At 30.7% G+C, this 23,052-nt stretch overlaps 1 protein-coding gene across 14 annotated transcripts in view; it reads right to left on the bottom strand.

Moving 5' to 3' along the window:
* Window positions 1–23,052, bottom strand: part of LOC143238410 (uncharacterized) — an 83,274-nt gene that overhangs the window by 10,352 nt on the left and 49,870 nt on the right. For 10 of the 14 annotated variants that reach the window (XM_076478602.1, XM_076478604.1, XM_076478595.1 and 7 more), the window contains 6 exons: window positions 22,082–22,200; window positions 20,533–20,633; window positions 16,298–16,624; window positions 15,929–16,015; window positions 5,004–5,300; window positions 3,483–3,647 (listed from right to left, as the gene is read on the bottom strand). In XM_076478602.1, coding sequence (XP_076334717.1) covers window positions 3,483–3,647; window positions 5,004–5,300; window positions 15,929–16,015; window positions 16,298–16,624; window positions 20,533–20,633; window positions 22,082–22,200 — 1,096 coding nt within the window. The remainder of the gene's footprint in view (window positions 1–3,482; window positions 3,648–5,003; window positions 5,301–15,928; window positions 16,016–16,297; window positions 16,625–20,532; window positions 20,634–22,081; window positions 22,201–23,052) is intronic. The other 4 variants (XM_076478607.1, XM_076478597.1, XM_076478593.1 and 1 more) reach the window with 1 other exon arrangement.

Here is a 23,052-nt window from a genome sequence, read left to right as displayed (position 1 = left end):
TAAAAGACAAAGAATTGGAAAGATAAATTAAAAATAATCTATAAGTGAAAAAATAAAGATGTGAAACTATGCATATGAGACAAAGAAGATTACAAAACACTCTAGGAACATTTAAACAGCACATGTATGTTTACATTTCTTAAACTTAATTATTTCATTGCACTATATACTAATATCTACAGTTAATGATATAACAGTCAATATCAGTAGATTGTAGTTATAAGGTTAAAATAAGAAAATATATATATAATCACAGTTCAAATGTGGAGCTTAGTGATATTATAATTACAATCCCCTATAAAATACACTCAGAACCATAGAAATAAAACTTTTCAAAACATAATTCATTTACCATCTGGATACTGACAGTCAAAATGACCAATCTTTCACCCAAAGTAACCATCAGTTTATATAACTCTTATTGTGATTTGTGTATCTTCAATAAATTTGGAAAGCTTTCAGTAAACATTAGAATTCTTCTGTATACAAAAAATTAGACTGAAACTTTGAAGAATTTATGGCAACCGCCCGTTGTGGAGACACAAGTGTAGAGGATGATATTTCAAAAGTCTTCTGACTTTCATCCCCAGGTCAAGAAACGTTGTCCTCCACACTTGTGTTTCTACAACAGGCAGTTGCTATCCATTCTGCAAAGTTTCATCATGTATACTCTGCCTAAACAATCTATCAAGGATAAAATTAAATTTTATAATTAAGAGTTTTTATCAAAAATATGTCGTTGAACACATGTAGTCAAAGTGTTGACTGCTCCAAGTGCAAAGTAGTTTTCATGTTCAGATTAAAAATGATTTTATTGATCTGAAAACTGTTAAATTTTATTCACGTAACCTCTAAAATTTCCTAAACAAATATAAAACTTTCCTTGAGTAAAAGTATATATTTCATCTGTTATTTTCTATACCTGACCACACAGTCACTATTAAAAAAATAAATTACCTCTTTCTTTTTCTAGAATGACTGAAATTGTAACAGAAAACTACAACTGTTTATCCCAAAAAGCTTAAGACTTTTAACAGCATACTTCTGTTTTTACTTAAATTTTATTGTTTTTTGCCTGGTGTCCAACTGATAATCCTTCCACACAAGTTGTAAATCACTTGTTTAACATTTAGTTCAAGTTACCATACTGAATTACGTAACACGACCTGCTTGTGAGCATTCTGTGAAGAATTATTATTTTTTTCATTATCATACCTAATTTAATCTAACATATTTCACATTTTTATATTTAATTTAGTTTTATAATGATAAATAAATAACATACATGAGAAACAAAAATATATCACCAGTGATTTTTCCTGTACACTGCCAAGGAAACTTATGCCTACTTTTGTATACTAGTGATCTTAGTACACACAATTTTTGGTTACTTAAATAATACACCTAACAACATAAAATAACAACATGCACAAGGTAAACAATGTCCTATAACTATCATAATATATGTGACTTTCTAACCAGAGCCTTCAAATCTTACATTAAGCTTGTCAATATAACAATCACAAGAGAAACTTTCAAACTGAACACAAAATAGACAATACTCTGTATTGAAAACAATGTAATACATATCATTTGATAGATTAAAACTATGGTGTTCTATTGGTCATACATAATATAGTATAAAACAGCAGAGAGAATTACTGGCAATTTATGAGAGAAACGATGTGACAGGCAGGTATAGCAAGTGACTCCGATTCATTATTTTACTGCTCTATAAACAAATAAGATGAAAGGATATAAATATTATGCTTTACCCAAGTAATATCTATATTATGATGTGTACATTACATAGAATTCCACACTTTTAACAGATGCGAGTGGTAATTAATTTAAAAATAAGGGAACACCAAGACAGTAAATGTCCCAATTGTCATATTAGGGGAGGTAGAGGTTTTTTAACATTTTCTTATACAGTTAAGAACCTAAAACTTGTAATTTGATTTATTAACTGTGTTTTAATACCTAGGTTATTTGTATGCAGTGTTAATAAAATGGTTTAATTAAATTTTAAATGCAACTCTTTAAAAAATTGTGATATGCACTCCTTGACTTACCAGTAGCAAAACCATAAATAAAAATATATTAACTCAACTAAACTATAAAAGTTAAATGAAAATCAGTGCATCTTTTATTCAAATTGTGTCTGCATAAGAAGTAAAGGATACTGGTTACTAGTTTCTATACATTTTTATATGATCAAACTGATTGCCATGTTAATGTCACAGAAATATTTTACATTAATTATTCTTACTGCAAAAAAAACAAAACAAACACCAATTTCAATTAAATTATCTTGTGAAAAATTAGCAGTAAATATGTCTTCTCTTCTTGACAGTTGTACAACTTTCTGGTTTTTATAAGGGACAAATATTATTAACTCCCTTGACTTTAATGTATCAGTTAGTTTGAAAACAAGTCTCAAGAGAGTAAAGTCAGCCAGAGAAATTCACAGTTTCAGTAAAAACAACAAACCAGCTTCCAGGGTAAGAACACATGCTGTGTTAGTGATGTTAATAAAGATTGTTTTCACTCTAATAATAGAGATTCAGTAATCCTGAATTACTTTCTAAACTATTTTGTCAAACATCCAATTATATCTTGTGAACTCTTCTTGGAAACTAAAGATACTACAAACCCCATATTTACACTATTTTTTGAAAGTCACAACTTTATATATTATCTTTTCTATAGTTGTTGTTCAAGGAATTATCAGAAAAGCCTCAAAATGAAACTATACAAGAAATTATTTGATACGCTATTCTATATAATTACAATCACCATATAATATTATCCAACTATAAGCAAGGGTATATCATAGCACTTAGTCTATCAGTGTATCATTGCATCACTGTTGTACTATGACTAATCACTGCACCAGAGGCTCATCCTAACCATTTGAATTGGATACTTCACTTTACCAAGAGGGCCAACAAACTCATTGAATAGAAAAACTTTAATTTCAAACACATACAACTATTACTGAACCACCTACTTTACACACAATGCATGAAACTTAAGAAAGAGTTATTTAACTTTATGAAATTCAGATTATTATTTTCATAAAGATATACACGTTTTGTGATAACTATCATATAAACTAAAGATGTTTTTTCTTCCTCCTATGTACCTAACTGACGTATTATCTTAAGTGATGACCTTTGGTAGACAAAGATTTGTTTATATGTATACAAGTCTGATTTTGAATCTGAAATACACAAATTAAAAGGAATGTGGAAATAAACATCTGCACTTTACATGATATTTAATAAAAAATTTAGGCCCATTGGTTTGTAATCCTTCTCAAGCTTTCAGCATTTAGACCATAAAATTAAATTTGGTAATCTAGTAAAACTATTTTTTAAAGAAGAGAAAGTTTGAAATACTATTTAGCTTGTATCCATTTACAATTTATATCTTGTATAAGCACATATTAAACGTAAACAAAAAACTGTACAACTGACCTTCAACAAGTCACATTCAATCTTTTCAGAATATTCTTTTAATGTTTTTATTTCATCTCGGTGTATCTTTTCACTTTCAGATAACTTCTTTGCATTTTGAGATCTTTCTTGTTCTAAGACATTATTTAAAACATTTAATTCTGATGTCAGTTTTTTATTTTGAGCCTAGAAAGAAAATAAGTCATAAAATCAGTTAAGAAAAAAATCTATATTTTGCATATAGATATAGATTTTGAACAAAACACACGAAGTCTGAATTATATTTTGTTTGTAAGTTGTCTGTACTTTTTCAAATCAGTTCATTTTAAGCACATTTTATTTATGATTTCTGTTTAAAGCCAAAAATATTGAAGTACAATTTGGACAGAATAACTTCATAAAGGAAAGTGATCTTGGTGTGATGGTTGATCAGTCTCTTAAAGCCATCCAAGCAGTGTGCTGTTGCTAGTGGTTGGGCAAGTAGGATTTTAGGTTGTATCTACAGAAATACTGAACACAAGTCTAAAGAGGTTATAATTTTATTGTGCAGGTCGCACTTTAGGCCATATTTAGAATACTATGTTCAGTCTGGAGTTTCTTACCTCAAGAAAGACACTGAATTTTTTGAAATGGTTCAAAGTAGAGTTATTAAAATGTTACATGGGATGAAGGTTTTGTCATACGAGGAGAAACTGAAATCTCTCAAACTGTTTCCTCTTGAAAAAAAGAAACAGAAGAAATTTGATTGAGGTGTTTAAGATTGTAAAGGGAATTGACAGTGTTGATATATCATATTTTTTTCATATTCAACATTGGGAATATTAGAACTAGGGGCATAAATATAAATTTTGGCAGAGTAAGAACTATCTTCAGCTAACACAGTTTTATTTTTCTAACAGAGTAGTTGGCCTTTAGAATGGGTTGCCTTAGAATGTTATAGAGGCAGTAAATTGAAGTGAGTTTAATAAAAAGCTTTATAATTATATGAATTATAAGGGTTGACTTTAAGATAATGTTTTAAATTATTTTAATTTAATTAAGAGGCTGTAACAGCTGAGATGAACTAATAGGTCCATGTTGTCCCAGTACATTATGTTACATTATTACTTTAAACTACTGTTTATTTGATTTTTAAACTTGCTTTCTCCTACATCTAATTTCATTTGTTTAATATCCAGTAGTTTGTAGAATGGTAAACTTAAGATTTTTTAAGCAATGCTTAAGGGAGTATTCTTTGAACCCAGTGTTAATAGATTTTTTTTTCTTTTAAAGTATTTATGTTTTTCTATTACATAATGATCATATTTCTTCTGATACACGTACACTATTAATTTCTTTAACTCGTATCTGGACAATCTCAGATAACAGTCAGTAAAAAATACATATATATAAATACATATGTGCCTGACTTTAAATCTCAGTAAAGTAAAATTTCCAGATAACATTAACAAATTTCAGTTGTTTTTATATTCCTTCCGAAACAATGTACGAGAATAAAATATTACAAAATAATCAATCAATGTATAAAATAGACTAGCATACACAGATCTCCTTGTTTTCCTTTGATAAAGTGGCTATTTTTTCTTCCAACCTGAGGATATTATTTATCTCAGCTCCCATCCAAGCATGAAGACTGTAACTTTGATTTTCAAATCCTTCACTTTTATGCAGGAGTTCTTTAACTAAAATATCCTTGTTTTCTAAGTCTGTCTTGCACTGTTGAAGCTCTTCTTTTACTTGTTTGACTTCCATCTTAGCAGCTCCTATCTCGTGATTCAACCTTTTCTCTTCCTCTTTTTTATTTTCTTTAAATGTCTTCAACTCTTGGTTTGCAGCTTCCTGTTAAAATGAACCACATGACCAATATTTTGTCAACAAAAGTAAATTGCAGTAAAAATATAATTTTGTACAAATAATTTTAATTTCTTTGTTATTTCCACAGAGTACAACACTTTCTCAAAATTATTCCCCCTTAAAAATTCAGTAATAATATTCACATAAATCTAGCATTTTCAATAATCCTGTGTGTGAAGAAAGTAAAAGTGCCCATTTTAAACTTTCTAGGGTTACATTCAGAAGTTAACTGAACAACTTTATTATCAATGTATGCCAATAATCTTGGTATTAAATTAAACTTTGACATTCAGCTTGATTTACAGCTTAACAAAAATCCAGTTAAATTATAATAACCTAGGACACACCTTTTTTGTTGTAATAATATTTTATGTTCTAAATTGTATACTTGAAATAAAAAAATATTTTATTTATCTCCATCACTGTTAACAAAATATAGACTTAATTTTCTTCGTACGTTATTTCTCCAATTGTAAAAATATGACAACTGAAGCATCAGTATTAAAAATGGCAACTGAAGCATCAGTATTAAAAATGGCAACTGAAGCATCAGTATTAAAAATGACAACTGAAACATCAGTATTAAAAATGACAACTGAAGCATCAGTATTAAAAATGACAACTGAAACATCAGTATTAAAAATGACAACTGAAACATCGGTATTAAAAATGACAACTGAAGCATCGGTATTAAAAATGACAACTGAAACATCGGTATTAAAAATGACAACTGAAACATCAGTATTAAAAATGACAACTGAAACATCAGTATTAAAAATGACAACTGAAGCATCAGTATTAAAAATGACAACTGAAACATCAGTATTAAAAATGACAACTGAAGCATCAGTATTAAAAATGACAACTGAAGCATCAGTATTAAAAATGGCAACTGAAACATCAGTATTAAAAATGGCAACTGAAACATCAGTATTAAAAATGACAACTGAAGCATCAGTATTAAAAATGACAACTGAAGCATCAGTATTAAAAATGACAACTGAAACATCAGTATTAAAAATGACAACTGAAGCATCAGTATTAAAAATGACAACTGAAGCATCAGTATTAAAAATGACAACTGAAACATCAGTATTAAAAATGACAACTGAAACATCAGTATTAAAAATGACAACTGAAACATCAGTATTAAAAATGACAACTGAAGCATCAGTATTAAAAATGACAACTGAAGCATCAGTATTAAAAATGGCAACTGAAACATCAGTATTAAAAATGACAACTGAAACATCAGTATTAAAAATGACAACTGAAACATCAGTATTAAAAATGACAACTGAAACATCAGTATTAAAAGTGACAACTGAAACATCAGTATTAAAAGTGACAACTGAAACATCGGTATTAAAAATGACAACTGAAACATCGGTATTAAAAATGACAACTGAAACATCGGTATTAAAAATGACAACTGAAACATCGGTATTAAAAATGACAACTGAAACATCGGTATTAAAAATGACAACTGAAGCATCGGTATTAAAAATGACAACTGAAACATCGGTATTAAAAATGACAACTGAAACATCAGTATTAAAAATGACAACTGAAACATCAGTATTAAAAATGACAACTGAAGCATCAGTATTAAAAATGACAACTGAAACATCAGTATTAAAAATGACAACTGAAGCATCAGTATTAAAATGACAACTGAAGCATCAGTATTAAAATGGCAACTGAAACATCAGTATTAAAATGGCAACTGAAACATCAGTATTAAAAATGACAACTGAAGCATCAGTATTAAAAGTGACAACTGAAGCATCAGTATTAAAAATGGCAACTGAAACATCAGTATTAAAAATGGCAACTGAAACATCAGTATTAAAAATGACAACTGAAGCATCAGTATTAAAAATGACAACTGAAGCATCAGTATTAAAAATGACAACTGAAGCATCAGTATTAAAAATGACAACTGAAACATCAGTATTAAAATGACAACTGAAGCATCAGTATTAAAATGACAACTGAAGCATCAGTATTAAAATGACAACTGAAACATCAGTATTAAAATGACAACTGAAACATCAGTATTAAAATGACAACTGAAGCATCAGTATTAAAATGACAACTGAAGCATCAGTATTAAAAATGGCAACTGAAACATCAGTATTAAAAATGACAACTGAAACATCAGTATTAAAAATGACAACTGAAACATCAGTATTAAAAATGACAACTGAAACATCAGTATTAAAAGTGACAACTGAAACATCGGTATTAAAAATGACAACTGAAACATCGGTATTAAAAATGACAACTGAAACATCGGTATTAAAAATGACAACTGAAACATCGGTATTAAAAATGACAACTGAAACATCAGTATTAAAATGACAACTGAAACATCAGTATTAAAAATGACAACTGAAGCATCAGTATTAAAAATGACAACTGAAACATCAGTATTAAAAATGACAACTGAAACATCAGTATTAAAAATGACAACTGAAACATCAGTATTAAAAATGACAACTGAAACATCAGTATTAAAAATGACAACTGAAACATCAGTATTAAAAATGACAACTGAAACATCAGTATTAAAAATGACAACTGAAACATCAGTATTAAAATGACAACTGAAGCATCAGTATTAAAAATGACAACTGAAGCATCAGTATTAAAAATGACAACTGAAACATCAGTATTAAAAATGACAACTGAAGCATCAGTATTAAAAATGACAACTGAAGCATCAGTATTAAAAATGACAACTGAAGCATCAGTATTAAATTTCTTGTTTTTATGCATATTGTTTACTAACTTGTATAAAAGTAACTACAATATAAAAAGTATAACTGGTTAGATACAAATATTTAAATAAATATCTCTCACAGAAGAGTTCATTACTTCCTTATATCAAGCTACTGCTGGATAATTTAATGCTTTGTTTCATTAATTACAAATTATTCAAAAACTAACAACATGATAAAGTTAGATGTAAACAGTTACAAGACTGAGCCTTTTTATGACTAATAATCATAACCGCCTGTTATCACCTCTGATCACTGCAGTAAAAAAATTGAATTTTATTTCATATTTTCCAGTTTTATGTTATAGATGATTTCACTACAGTTAGGGTTATGGTTGATAAAATTAAAATATAAAGTATAACAAAAATTATTAAGTATGTTCTACAGGTTATGTAAATAAAATATGACACAATAAGAAGTCAAAAAGCATTTTTAATTTTAATATGAAAATAGTCCTGCACTAGACTAGTCAGTATATTTTTGGAAGAAGTATTTTATCATAAATTCTGAATATTTTGTACTATACATAGTAAACATTACAAGTATAGTCAAAATACAGTCAGCTATCTTTATGCAATTTATTTAAGAAAGAAATATTTAAAAAAAATCTCAATCTCTCTTTCAGAATTCTATAACATTAAAATTGACTGATGTAGTATACAACCAATTAGAAACAAAAATTATACATAACTCATAAAATTTCAAAGGGACAAAAAGGAGATTACTAGCCCATCAAGAATGTTTCTTTCAGCTCCCAACTTACTAATCATGTATTCATCTAATCTTCTCTTGAACTCAGTTAAATATTCTGTTTCCACCACCCTTATAGGCAACTTATTCATACACTGCCAAAACTTGAACTTATTACCCATAGTTCTATTGATTTCATTTCTAGAAACAAAGAAAAGTTTTATGGATCTATATTATCAATACCTAAATAACCTTAAACACTTCAATCAAATCCCTTCTGAAAAAAACAAGTTTAGACATTTTAGTCTTTCCTCACAGAACAGTCCCACCATCCCAGGTATCGTCCTAGTGGCTCTTATCTGAACCTCTTCCAACAATTCAATGTCCTTCTTGAGGTAAGAACCCCAAAACTGCACACAGTACTTGAAATGAGGCCTTACAAGTGATCTATACAGTGAAACAATAATATCCCTTGTCTTGTATTCAACATTTCTACAGATGCCACTCAATAAACTATAAGCCGTATTGGTAGATACAACAAATTGTTTGGATGACTTAACTGATTTTCTTTATAACATCACCAAGATCCTTTTCTTCAGTTACAGTATTTAGTGTATTTACATTTAAAATGTAACAATAATTTGAATTATAAAAACCTAGTTATCATCTTACACTTCATCTGTCATATATTAACTCAATTCATCAAAATCTCCCTGTAAGTCTGCAGCATCTTTAATACAGTTATTCACCCCCAACCTTCAAAATCTGATGGTCATTCCAGAGCCAATATCATTAATATCAACCATAAACAGCAGATGACCCAGTACAAAGGCACACCATTTGTAACTGTGATCCAGTCAGATCTAAGTCCATTTATTACTACTCTACAGCCAGTTTTCTATCAATTTAATAACATTTCACCAACACTCACATATTTAATTTTTGTTAGGTACCTTATCAAACGCTTTCTAAAAATTGAGGTAAACCAAATCCACAGTATTTCCTTCATCAATTCTGGTATTAACATCCAAAAATAATGGATGGTTCTTTAACACTATATCAAAATGGTGTAAGTAACTCTCCAAAACTTCCCAACTATTGATGTAAGACTAACTCATCTATAATTGCTTGTACAACATTCATCAACTCATTTAAATGATAGACTAACATCAGCTATCTTTCAATATTCTAATACTCTCCCACTACTCAATGATCTATAATAAAAGTTAACATTTTCCACCACTGAAAATTTATTTCTGATAGGTACTTACCCCTCCTCACTCACTGTTATTTGCAACTTTATTTGTCCTCCAAACATTGGTGAGTTTTTAAAGGTACAACAGTCATTCATACCCTATATTTTTGTCACTTTTTTCTCTTACAATTTGACACTTAAAATTATATTCTTTACATCAATATTCTCCACCTACATTAACTGCTGTGGTTGAAGCATAATACTTGTATCTTCCTTCATAAAAACTGAATAGAACATTTAATTTAATAACTTTATCATATCATAATCTTCCTAGATCAGCTCCCCACTATCATTTAAAGAGGTCCAATCCCAATCTTAACATTTTGTTTATCCATCATATATTTAAAGTATGTTTAACCCTTTCACCTAACCAACCCTCTTCTAACTTCCTTTTCCACCAGCTCTCTTGATTTCCTATAGTCCTCCAAGTCCTTAATTATTTCCAGTAAGTTTAAATTTCTTTAACTGATTATATTAACTCTTACTGTGATCTTTTAAACCTTCATTAAACCACACTGGATTATCATGTTCCAATGTCCTTTACTTTTTCGGTAAGGAATACATACATTCTGTATGCATACAAGTTTTCTCTGAACACTCCCACATCTGTTCAAGATCCCCTCCGAACGCTTTAGTCCAATACACAGAGTCAGATCATATCTCATTCCATCGAAATTCCTGAAATCTGGAATTTTTTCAATTCTATGGACAGTAAAATCCTAAACCTAATAGTACAATAGTCACTTGTATTTATATGCTCACCAATCCCAACTCTGTTATATTTATATCAGATGCTAATATTAAATCTAATAGAGATTCATCTCTTGTAGGTTCCATCACCAGTTGGTGTATAAAAACATTCTGAACAATTTCCAAAAACTTATCCCCTCATTGTCAGACTTAAATTTTTTAAATCAATACCCCTAAAATTAAAACCTCCCATCATAACAACATAATTTTCACCTACCAATCTGATCTCATTAAACAGTTTCTCATTACCTTCCATATTATGACCTGGTGGTCTATAACAAATCCCAATTACAAGATTTGTTGTTATTTAAATCCACTAACCCTAACCTTAACAAACTCGACTCCAATGCTATTTTCTTTAATATGCTCCAACTCAACAGGATACAATTTACTCCTAACTTATAAACCTACTGCTCCTCTTTTCTTAACACTCCATCTCCAATAAATAACTTGTAACCTGGTAATTCAAATTTTGTTAAACCAAAATTGTTCAAATCCAACTAAGTCTCAGTGATACCCATAGTATCAAAATCATTAGTTTCACAACTCCTTTGATCTCATGACAAAAATAAAAGAACATAAAGACAGTACAATTGAAAACACAAAATTCAGCCATTGCAGAGTACACCACGTCAACTGGACACAGAATGAACTGGGAGAAAACTAGAATCATCGACACAGACAAATTCTGGAAGACAAGTAAAATCGAAGAATCATTTTATATTAACGCAATTAAACCTCCACTAAACAAAGATTCTGGATTAGAGGTGAGTAACCTGTGGCTCCCATTGGTTGAACCTAAGGAAATCTCTTCTCCAATCAGAAACAGTGATAATTCAACCAATCATAACACACTCTCCACAATCCACCAGGACACTATAAAAGACTGACAACACCTACAAACACACTAACTTGAAGACGAAAGGCAGAAGACTTTCGAAACATCGTCCTCTACACTTGTGTCTCCACAACAGGAAGTTGCCATCTATTCTACAAAGTTTCATCACAAATACTCTGCCTAAACAATCTATCAAAGAATGCTTTGATCTAATCAGTTTTATTTCTAAAAGTAATTTTCCTAATAATACAACAGTAACAATCAATCATAGATTTTAAAATATGTTCATGTTTCGTGTCTATTGTACATAGACAAGATGGAAGTCAGTTGGTTAGCAACAACCACTGATAGACAACAGGAAAGTCAGCTGGTTAACAACACTCGCTGGTAGACAAGATGGAAGTTAGGTGGTTAACAACACTCACTAAATGAACAAAATGGAAGTCAGCTGGTTAACAACACCCAGTGACAGACAAGATGAAAGTTAGGTAGTTAACAACACTCACTGATACACAAGATGGAAGTCAAATGGTTAACAATAATTACTGACAGACATGATGGAAGTCAGCTGGTAAACAACACCCACTATTAGCTCTGGTGTATCCTAACTGAATCGTGAGATCTGACTATCACTCTTACCATAATAACACTATGGAGAACAACAGCACATGAATCACAGATCCTTAGATCCACAATCTGATATCTAGGTAAAAGGTGTTCTTTAAACAATTATAAAATTTCAACTGATGAAAGTAATATGTAATTTAAATGCATGTTATAGTCTCTACTCTACCTCTATTTGAGGATGATCAATTTGACAAACTTTGTAATCAACATATGAAACAAAACTAAATTATTCTTTTTGATCTCTAGAATGACTTCAAATTGTAATATGAAACTACATTTGTATAACATAAGTAGCTTTAAGCTCTCATTATAAGTTCCCTATAGCCAATTAAATAGAAGTATGGACCATACTAGATTATGCTCTCCCAAAACCTGAAAGCAAAAGTTATAGGTACCATCATAGAGAGGGTGAAGCATTGATGACAATATTTATGAATTCTGTTGCTATTAATTTGGAACAACCCAAAAGAAAGGGAGAAAGTAACTCCAGAAGTCTCACTGATTGACAGAATTTCAGGAGATTCCCAGAAAGAAGATGAGGGTTTTTGAAGTGTGGAAGAAAGATCCAGAGTTAGACAAAGATAGTCTACAAGAGATATGGATCTACCTGAAAAGAGAGACAAAGTGAGTTCTGCAAAGCAAAAAGAAAAAATGCAAGCAGCGGATGATGAAGCAGGAGCCATTTCCAATATGTTAAAAAGCTGTTTGAGCAAATCTGCTTTGGAACTCTCCATGTGAAAGAGTTAAAGCATGTGCATCAGATATATTCAGATCAGTGTATATATGAGGATCTTGAGATTAATACAGAAGTACTACTTTCAAGTAGATCAATAATCCAGCTTGATACAAAACCATCTCTGTTGTAGGATATGTTGTGGAATGTAAGTCAGTGCCTAGTCCAAATGGGTTCCATACAAGAGGTGTCCTAAGGTTCTACAACTTATCTATAATCTACTTGTTAGTGCCAAAGGATAGAATAACATTGGTAAGGAGTGGCAAAGAGCAAACAGGGTTTACATTCTGAAGAAGCAAGATTTGAAATGCATAAGTTAGTTCCATCCAATTCTGCTCTTCAATGTAGAAGAAATTATTCACTAAATACCTTTTTCAACATTAGGTACTTCAACACACCTGTTCTGAAGAAAAGAGTTCCCAGAATCCCAGGCTGTCTACAATAGGTTAAGCAATCCAACATGTAAAAACCAGTAACCTAGATCTGTATGTCATCTGGCTTTACTTGGCAAATGCACATGGATCAGTGCCCCACAGCCTCATTTTGAAATTACTGGAAATACACCACAATCCTAATCCCATGGTCAACATTATAGAGTGCTCCTTCAGCAACTTCAAGATACAACTTACAATCAAAGTCCTACAGTATAGTTTGGACTGAGATACAGATCAGAATTTCAATGACTGCATAATCACCCCTATATTGTTTGTTTTTCCCATGCTGGTGTTGTTGAAAGCAGCAAGGACATACACAGACATTGCCAATCTGTGAAAAGATGTTCACATGTCTACACTGAAGGCTTTCATGGAAGACACCACTGTTACCAACAACAGTATGGAGCAGGGCCTTTCATCGAAATATGAAGCAGATTGCATAGAAAAAAGCCAAACATCATCAACAAGACAAAGCTATAATACAAATTCAAAATTTTGGGTCTTGCAGTTCATGTTTATTCCCAAACTGCTATGGCCACTACTCATTTATGAGATCAGCCTCTTAAATAAAAGCATGAAAGGAAGATCAACAGTTTCTTCAGGATATGGTTAAAGGCAGCTTCAAGAACTCACCACAGTTGCTCTCTATTTTAGAGAAGAAAAGCTAAGATTTCTCTGAAGTCAGTAACGGAAGAGTACAAGGTCAGATTCCTAATGATGCTCAGAGATTCAGAGGACACCTGTGTGACAGACCAATGTCAGCTGAAAACAGGAAGGAAATGAAAGTTGAATGAGGTCGCCTACCAGGCAGTAAAGTCAATGAAGCTGAGAGATATGACAGGTGCTACTCAGAGATAGGATTTGTGTCACAGAAACAAACCTGATGGTCAAAAGTACCATCCAGAGAGAGGTGAGATATGATGCTCAATGAAATCAATATGATGTTGTCAGGTAAGTTCAAACAGCATTTCAGCAAGGAGAACAAGCTGTACTACTTGGGAAGATGCAATACAGAGATCCTTATCATAAAATGATATATAACACATGGCACCCTTGCAATTCAGTTTTATCATCAGGTCAGAGAGTAAGGAATGTTAAAAACCAAAACATTCAATTAATGGGGGCTCTCTTCCTCTGAAGATTCCTTGTTAATTCAGTCAGCACAAGTTTCTTGTTCTCATCTGTTTATACTTAAATGTTAATGTGTTATTGCTCTTTGAACCACATCTGACTAATATTCCCATTACACAAGTTCTAAACCACTTATATTACTCTATTGAACTATGTGCAGGACACTCATGAGTTGCAAGCAGACTTCATGAAACAGTTTAATTTTTCTGTATATTTTATTCAATCCTCTCTTATCTAACCTAAAATGTTTCTAATTTTTACATTTTAGTTACATTTATAATAAGAAATAAAGAATACACATTAAAAACAAGAAATATAGTTCTTACCTGGATCTTTTGTTTTTTTCTCTCTCAACTCTCAGTTATACTTAACCCTACTTTTTTATACTAATGGTGGCACTGCACTAAATAAACTTTTATTTAACTAAATAATGTACCAAGGAGCACTTAGTAATAATACATAAAAAGCAACATCCTATAACAATCACAGTTTTTATAGCTTTCTAATTATAAGATAAAAGCTGCTTAAAATTCAGCTAAGCTTGTAGATACGTTTCCTGTGAGAATAAAGTTTAAGCTGGAAGTGAAATAGACAATTATCTCTAAAGAAAACAATGTAATATAATACGTCATTTAACAAATTAAAGTTTTGGCTTTCTATTAGTTATATATAATATAGTACTAAAGGTAAGAAAGAGCTATTGGCAATTTGTAAAAAAGAATGCAACAAGTGGTATGGCAACATGGTTACAAATTTCTAGTTTATGGCTTTGTAACCAAATAAGATTGAAGGCTTTGCCTGAGTAATAACAATAATACAATTTACACTAAATTTCATAGTTCATAGGTGGTAAATAAAATGGAGAAGAGAGGCTACCTAGAGAGCAGATGTCATGATTCTCATACTATGGAAAATTGAGAATTTTTTTTCAGTCTTGCCCTACAAAATTAAGAACTTAAAACTTAAAATTTATATTACTAGCTACATTTCTATATAATATTTATTCATATATCATGATAATAATGTTCTCTAATTCATGTTTGAAAGTAACTCTGTAAAACCTTGCGACATGAGTAGAAAAAGATGATCATATAGGAAGATGGGAGGCTTATTTGTGTTAACTACCTGTTCAGTTCACAAAGGTGAGAAACTAAGCATTACTATATACAGAACAACAAAATATTATTAAGCACTTTTATCATTTCATCTAATGTAAAGTACCAAAATAACTTACAGATTATATCACAATACATATTTAGTACTGACATATTTACTAATTACACATGCTTATGAGCTCTACACGTATGTGCACCTAATCATAATAAATACTTATTAACTAACTAAACACATAATTATGTAAACTAGAATAGACCTTAGCTGTTTTCTGTTTCTCTATCTCAGCTTCAAGAACATGCTTTTCAGCTGTACAGTCTGTTAGTTGCTCAGTCAACTTGTTAAACTGTTAAGATAATTAAAAGAGTGAGTTATAAAAGAAATAGTAGGTATTTTCTCTTTATATATTGATAATATCTATCTTGTATAAAAACTTCAGTAGTTTTTGTTTTGCAATAACAACATTACATTCAAAAATCAATTTACAAAGCACCAATTTTCAATACCAATAATTCAAATAGAACAATACATGCACAGGGAAATAAGTGAAACAAATTACAATAATCATTTTGTTAATATTTTTTCATCAATACTGACAACATATTGCTTAACATCTTAGAGAACACACCTTTTCTTCCATGTCACATAGCTGTGTTTTAAGAGAGTTTCTTGTTTTCAAAACTTCTGCCATTGTTTCTTCTCCAATTTCATCATTCAGGCCATCCTTGGATTGTTCCTTTCCCAGTTCTTCCACAATTTTACTACCATTATCTATTTGACTTTCCACAAAATTTCTTAGTCTTTCAGCAAAGATGTACAAGCTGTAGTTTTCTTTGTTTAGTTTGGCGAGCTCCTGACGTAAACTAGCCACTTCTTCTTTCCAATACTGACCAGTACGACGCAACTCTTCACACCTTCGAGTTCTCTGGTTTAGTTCTTCCTGAAGGTATTCCATCTGTTCCATAAAACACAATTTTAGTTAAAAATAAAATTATTGTAATGATCCAGCATCAAATAAATTTATTTTAAAAAGTTATAGAGTTACTAGTAACTGTTCATCGCAGTTGTAACCTTTTCGTTGCACTGTATCGACACTATAAGGAACTAGTATACAATTTTTACAGAGGTATTGCCCCCCATTTTGAGTGGAGCAATACTTAATGGAAGGGATTGACAAAAATTACAAATAATTCATTCATTCATTTACTTTTGCAGCTGTATATTGCTCTTCAGTCATCAGATACTTAGTGAAAATAAAAAAAAAAATGAATCAACTATGGTTTCACTTCCTATCAGAGAAGCTCTCAGATTTATTCAAAACTTTAAACACTGAATGTTGAAATGTGTACATGTGATATTTTCAAGTGAATTCATTTCTCTACAAGTATCAGATAGAGAAATCTGCTGACAACACCAGGTTCAATCATGAAATTTGTGGAGTCGTATCTGTTTGAAAATGTGACTGAGTTTTTTTGTACGAAGAATATTGAGTTTGGAAAAGTTTGACAAAAGTAACAAAATTTTTGTTACAAAAAAAAATGTAGTTCACAGTCTTTTATGTGTGGAAATAGTCAGTTTTACTGAATCATAATTAGTTTAGCAGCTTACTTTCTCCCAACACAGAGCTCTATAGAACGAAACATAACCTACAAATTGAACTAAAATTGCAAGGTTCCAGTACAAATTAAAATAAGAAAGCATGTTTAATTCTACAGATGAATTTGGTTTCTTTGTTTATGACCCTTGTTCTCTCATAACATTGGTTGGCTGTAACATACAGATATTTTCAATTCTAGGAAAAAATTTCACAGATGCTATTATTTGACTGCAATATCGCTTCAGGCAGAATAGACATTACCTACTATAAAGAATTAAATAACAAATTGACTAGAACAAAGAAATCTCAATAATTTTCTGGACCATGTGGTTATGCTAAAACTGCATAGAAACAAAATAAACAAAAAACGTTTTAAATTTCTGTACAACTAAAAGCAGGTAAGAAATATACAATGTGGCTTCACATTACATAATAACAATATGGTTAAAAATCTAATGCAAATGATTTTTGAATGCTACTTAAAAATAAACAAATATATCATGACACAACAAACGATTTTACCATGAACTCATAAACAGCCTGTACTACCAGTTTTAAAACTATGTAGCAAAAACTGAAACATTATGACAATTATCCAAAGGAAAAAAAACAAACAAACACACACATGGTTTAAGATCAAATGTAAAAATATGTCATCATCTACCAAGTAATAAATAATCTTACTTTTGTGTTCTATAAATTTTGTACTTATCAGGTGATGTTTGTATTATGAAGCATTCAGTGGCTTAATATAGATAAAACATCTTAGCACCACGTTTGTCAAGTTACAAAATTTACCACTACCTATTCACAATACCAATTTCAGAATTGGATTTAATATGTTCAATTTTAAATCCATTGTCAAGGGTCTTGATGTTTAGTCTCATATCAGAAGGAGTACAGGGATAATGTTAGAATATCCAAGAGGCTTCAGTTAACTCGTACAATGTCATGTATTCAGAAGCTTTTCAGCACAAAGAGAAACCAAAAATCTTTAAGAATTTATTTTTCCTTTTTATACATTAATAATAGTCAAAATCTCAATACTTATTGATAAGCAGATGATCCTGAAAATGATGCATGGTGGGGTAACAGTTTTCTTTTCTCTCTGTTGACAGAAACTGGTGATGTAGTTTGAAAATATAGACAACCAAAAATAAGATGTTTCTAGTTAGCTGACAGGTTCACATATTGTGATATCCCAAACTGAAAACTTGAAAGGTAAGTAATAAGATCTGTAGAGTTAAGACCCACATCCTTGTTGTGGTATTAACAACATTTTGTACAAATGATTCATTAGAATAACTTTCAAAGGAATCCTAATCAATCTATTTTTAACCACTGTCTTTCTGGGTAATAATGTGTTATGTTCAGTTTTATCACAATCAATTTATTTCAATTAAAATTTTCTGATTAATTTAGCTTAAAAAGACATTTATTAACTGTAATATTTACAAAGGTTTTCAAGGAGGTTGAGGATTTGATTGCCAATCATTTTCTACTATTTCTTGTAAGTCCTTGAAAAGCGTACAGGTACAAGAGGATTGAAAGTAAACTAATGTCACTCCTTTTTTCAATGGAGATGATAAAAACTGTCCCAATAATTGTAGACCTATTAGTCTTACATCAGTTGTAGGGAAAGATTTGGAAAGTCTGATAAAAGATGTTTTGTAATGCCATTTAATAAACTCTAGAATATTATTTCATAGTCAACACGGTTTCACTGAAGGAAATCTTGCCTTACAGATCTTGTGACATTCTTTGAAAAGGTTACTGCATGTGTAGATGAGGGTAAGGGTATAGATTAGGTAAACATGGATTTTTAGAGAGAAGAGAAGCTGCATGGAAAAAAAGCAGAGGATTGTTATAAACTGAGTTCACTCAAACTGGATTAATGTTGTATGTGGGGTACCTTAGGCCTCAGTGTTAGGACCTTTGTTCTTTTTGATTTTCATTTATGATACAGATGAATGAATAGTCAATAAATTACTTAAAACTTGTTGATGACATCAAGGTCTTGGGTGTTGCTGGCTGTAAAGAGGATGCTGCCGATTTAGATCATTCAGTAAGTTGGGTAAATAAATGGCAGATGGATTTCAATTACAATAAATGCAAGATATTGCATGCAGGTTATCATAATTTGAATTATAAGTATAATTTGGATTGAAATAACCTTAATAGCATCATGAAGAAAGTGTCTTGGTGGTTGATCATTGTCTTGAGCCATCCAAGAAGTCTGCTGTTACTAGTAGTGGGGAAGTAGTAGTTTAGGTTGTATCTAAAGAAATGTTGTATACAAGTCTAAAGAGGTTATAATTTCATTGTATAGGTCACTGGTTAGACTGCATATGAGGTACTTTGTTCAGACTTGGGCTCTTTATTTTATGAAGAACAATGAATCATTGAAAATGATCCAAAGGAGGGTTACAAGAATGGTTCCTGGAACAAAAGGTCGTCATATAAGGAGAGGTTGAGGTCTCTGAAAGTATTCTGTTGAAAAAAGAACATTTAGAGAGAGATGTGTTTAAGGTGTTTAAATTATAAAGAGAATCGATAACATTAATGCATCATATTTTCTCACACTTATGAATGATATGGACTGGCTTTAAGATTTATTTATTTTTTTATATTTTTAGTTTAGTTTAAGAGGATGGAACAGCTGAGATGAACCAATGTTGTCCCAGAACATTATGTTACGATAATTACATTCCTTTGAAAAATGTCTTATTCAGTCAGTATGGCACAATTTTATTTGTATACATACAGTAAGCTTAGTTTATCAGAGAAACCAATACTTTACTGCTGTAGGAAAGTTGTTGAGGTAGAATGTTGACATGTTATTTATAGTATATTAATATGTGATGCTGTGATTGATTATTTCAGTGTTGACATGTACAATGCAAACAACTTTGAGTTCAGTACTATAATTAATAGTAAACTGAATTTTAACACTTCTCGTTTCAAGGATACAGTGTTCTCACTTGAGGAATAAATAACTTCTCTCCTGTGCTAGGTGGCACTGGGCTAAAGTGTGTTGAAATTGTTAGAACTACTTTTTTTTTTTTCTTATATTTTAAAAATTGATATGCAGCATGGTGACTTAGTTAAAGAAACTGGCAAACATTTGATAATGGCCACAAATGTGAGTTTCAATCACTAGTATCTGGACTAAGTATTAATTTCATGTTTATAATAGAAACATGTTAAAACTGGCAGGTATAATATGAACAAAGTATTAAACAAGTGATGCAAAACCATAATATTACCTCTGCTTTTAAACATCTCAGTTGTTTTGAAGTTCCATCAAGAGCACACAAGTTTCCATTATGGTTATCTGTAACTGTTTCAGGTTTGGCTTGGTCAACCACTAAAAACGTATCATAAAAATATTATTTAACATTAATTTGAACATTATAAAGAGATGAAATTTCAAATATGATCTGAAAAGCCTGAATATTACTAGTAATTTTTTAGCTGTTTTAAGAAATCTCAAAGGTTTATTTCTTTCGATTAATGTGTGTCATTTTAGATATGATGCTAATAATTAATTGTTTTTTAAAATAGCATTGAAAAAAATCAATAACTCATTCTTCTTTAGCTCAAAAAGCTGAAAACTGGAAAAATGATTTGCACTGTACATTCATGCTACAAAGTTTTCTGTAATGAAATACAATATTTCATATAGTATTTTTATGATAAAATTTAATTGTAACTGGTCCATTTTTTGGCTGTTCTTTATTGTTAACTGAAAACCTATTAAATAAAAAGTAAAAGGCGTACATATACTAAGTTATACTCTTATGATAACAAAAGTCTTGAAAAATCAAAAAAGCTATTTGTTTGTAAAATTCACAAATGTTTCCTATTAGAATAAAATTACTACCAAAACTCAAACAATCTTATGTTTCAATAAGGAATTATTAATATTCCAAGAGAGTATAATCGGTGCCTTCAAGTTTTTCTCATTAACAGTAATCATGAATACAGATTCCCAATTTTCCCCTGAAAACAAAAAAGGTCTACCTTTTGAAATTGCTCTGGTTATAGAGTTTTGATCCATTTCTAACACCATGAACGTAAATAATTTAAAATATCATAAATAACATTTGGCTACACTTTAATACTGTTACATGATCAGAATATAGCAAAATTTCAAAAGCAGTTGTTGACATTTCCATTCTCAATTCCATCAATAGAAAATACACCATTAAATGCCATACAAGGTCCTAACACTAGTTACATGTTACTTTAAGTAAATGTATTTCACAAATCAGAATTTATTTATTTCCTGAACTTACAAAGTAAGTGAAGACAGATTTTTTTCACAGACACATAAAAAATAATTACTGTATCTGTTTCATCTTCCATGCCTCATTTTCATAGAAAGTTAACTGAAAGTTTGCAACTTTTGTTATTGAATTAAGCCTTTTTTTTAAGTGTTGACAAAAATGTTGCTTATTTACATTTTACAAACTAGTCTTGATGGATGAATTTAGTGTGGCTGCCAAGTTCTTAATCATTAAACATTTATTGACTGTAATTTTCACAAAGTTTATAATTAAACCAGTAGTTAAGTTGAAAGTAATGTATTTATGAAATACCCTTAATTTATATATCAATAGTAATCCAAGTGAATACTTGAATTTCAATAATATAAAGTTTGGAATACAAACACTAACTTTTCTTTAAAATGACAAAAATATGCTTAAGACAGATATTAATTTTTTAGATTCATGATGAATGCAAATAAAAACTTTTATAAGAAAAATCAAAGAAAACAGAAGATACACATAACCGTAGTGTTACTGCATCTACCTGTGTTCTGCTTCTGCAAGTGGAGCTGGTTCACTTCATTCAAAACACTGAGCTTACTTTCCAGTGCTTGCAACATCATATCTTTCTTTGCATTTTCTTCAAACATCTTCTCCAGTTTTCTGTTTAAAATAATACATTTTCTCACACACACAAACCAAATGTGTAAAACGTGTTCACAATAAAATATAGTAATATTGTTAATCTCAAACCCTTATTTCTTTAAACAACTGACAATAGTTTTGTTTCTCAAAACTAGGCTATGTAGTTTTAAGATGTTGTAATGCTGTAACATCCAACATTTATTACTTTTCTCAAGTAAAAGTATTTAAAGTAACATTTTACTTTTAGTCTCTTACACTTACATAACTGTTTCAAGCATGGAATGTGACTTCAAGATGACACTGTCTGATGAAGTAAGACTTAACATAATAACTATAAATAAAGAAAATGGGAAACTCCTGAAAAATTAAAGTGTAACAAAGAGTTCACACAACAGTCAAAATGTCCTATGAAACTGGTGCTGTTCATAACACAAGTCAGAAGACCACCTTAGCTTTTCAGTTCAGTTTCCTGAGCAAGGTTCCACCTGTCACACAGAGTCCATTGTAGATATACACAACCCAGGAAAACCAGTGGTGTCATGAAAGATAACATCCCCCAATGCAACAGAAAGTGAGGAAGCTGACAGAGTGTAAAACTGACGATTTCGTGGAGCAAAATCAAAGAGAAAAAGGTTGGATCCAACTGAGGTGAGTGTTGAAAAAGGCACCCAAATGGACAAGGTATTGAAAGTAGGACTTCTCTAATCTGATTAACCAGCACACCTGAGCAGTGACTTTAACAAGCTTAATAGGCCAGAAGAAACCAGTCATCCACATAATGTTAGAAATGCAACCCCAGGTAATGAAGAATAAGAGCCCTTACCACCCAACACAAAACATAAGGTGCAAAATGCAAGCCCAACCGGTAGG

This window comes from Tachypleus tridentatus, chromosome 13 (genome assembly GCF_004210375.1).
Source record: "Tachypleus tridentatus isolate NWPU-2018 chromosome 13, ASM421037v1, whole genome shotgun sequence".
NCBI classification, from domain to species: domain Eukaryota; kingdom Metazoa; phylum Arthropoda; class Merostomata; order Xiphosura; family Limulidae; genus Tachypleus; species Tachypleus tridentatus.
This window is presented reverse-complemented; position numbering and strand designations above follow the sequence as displayed.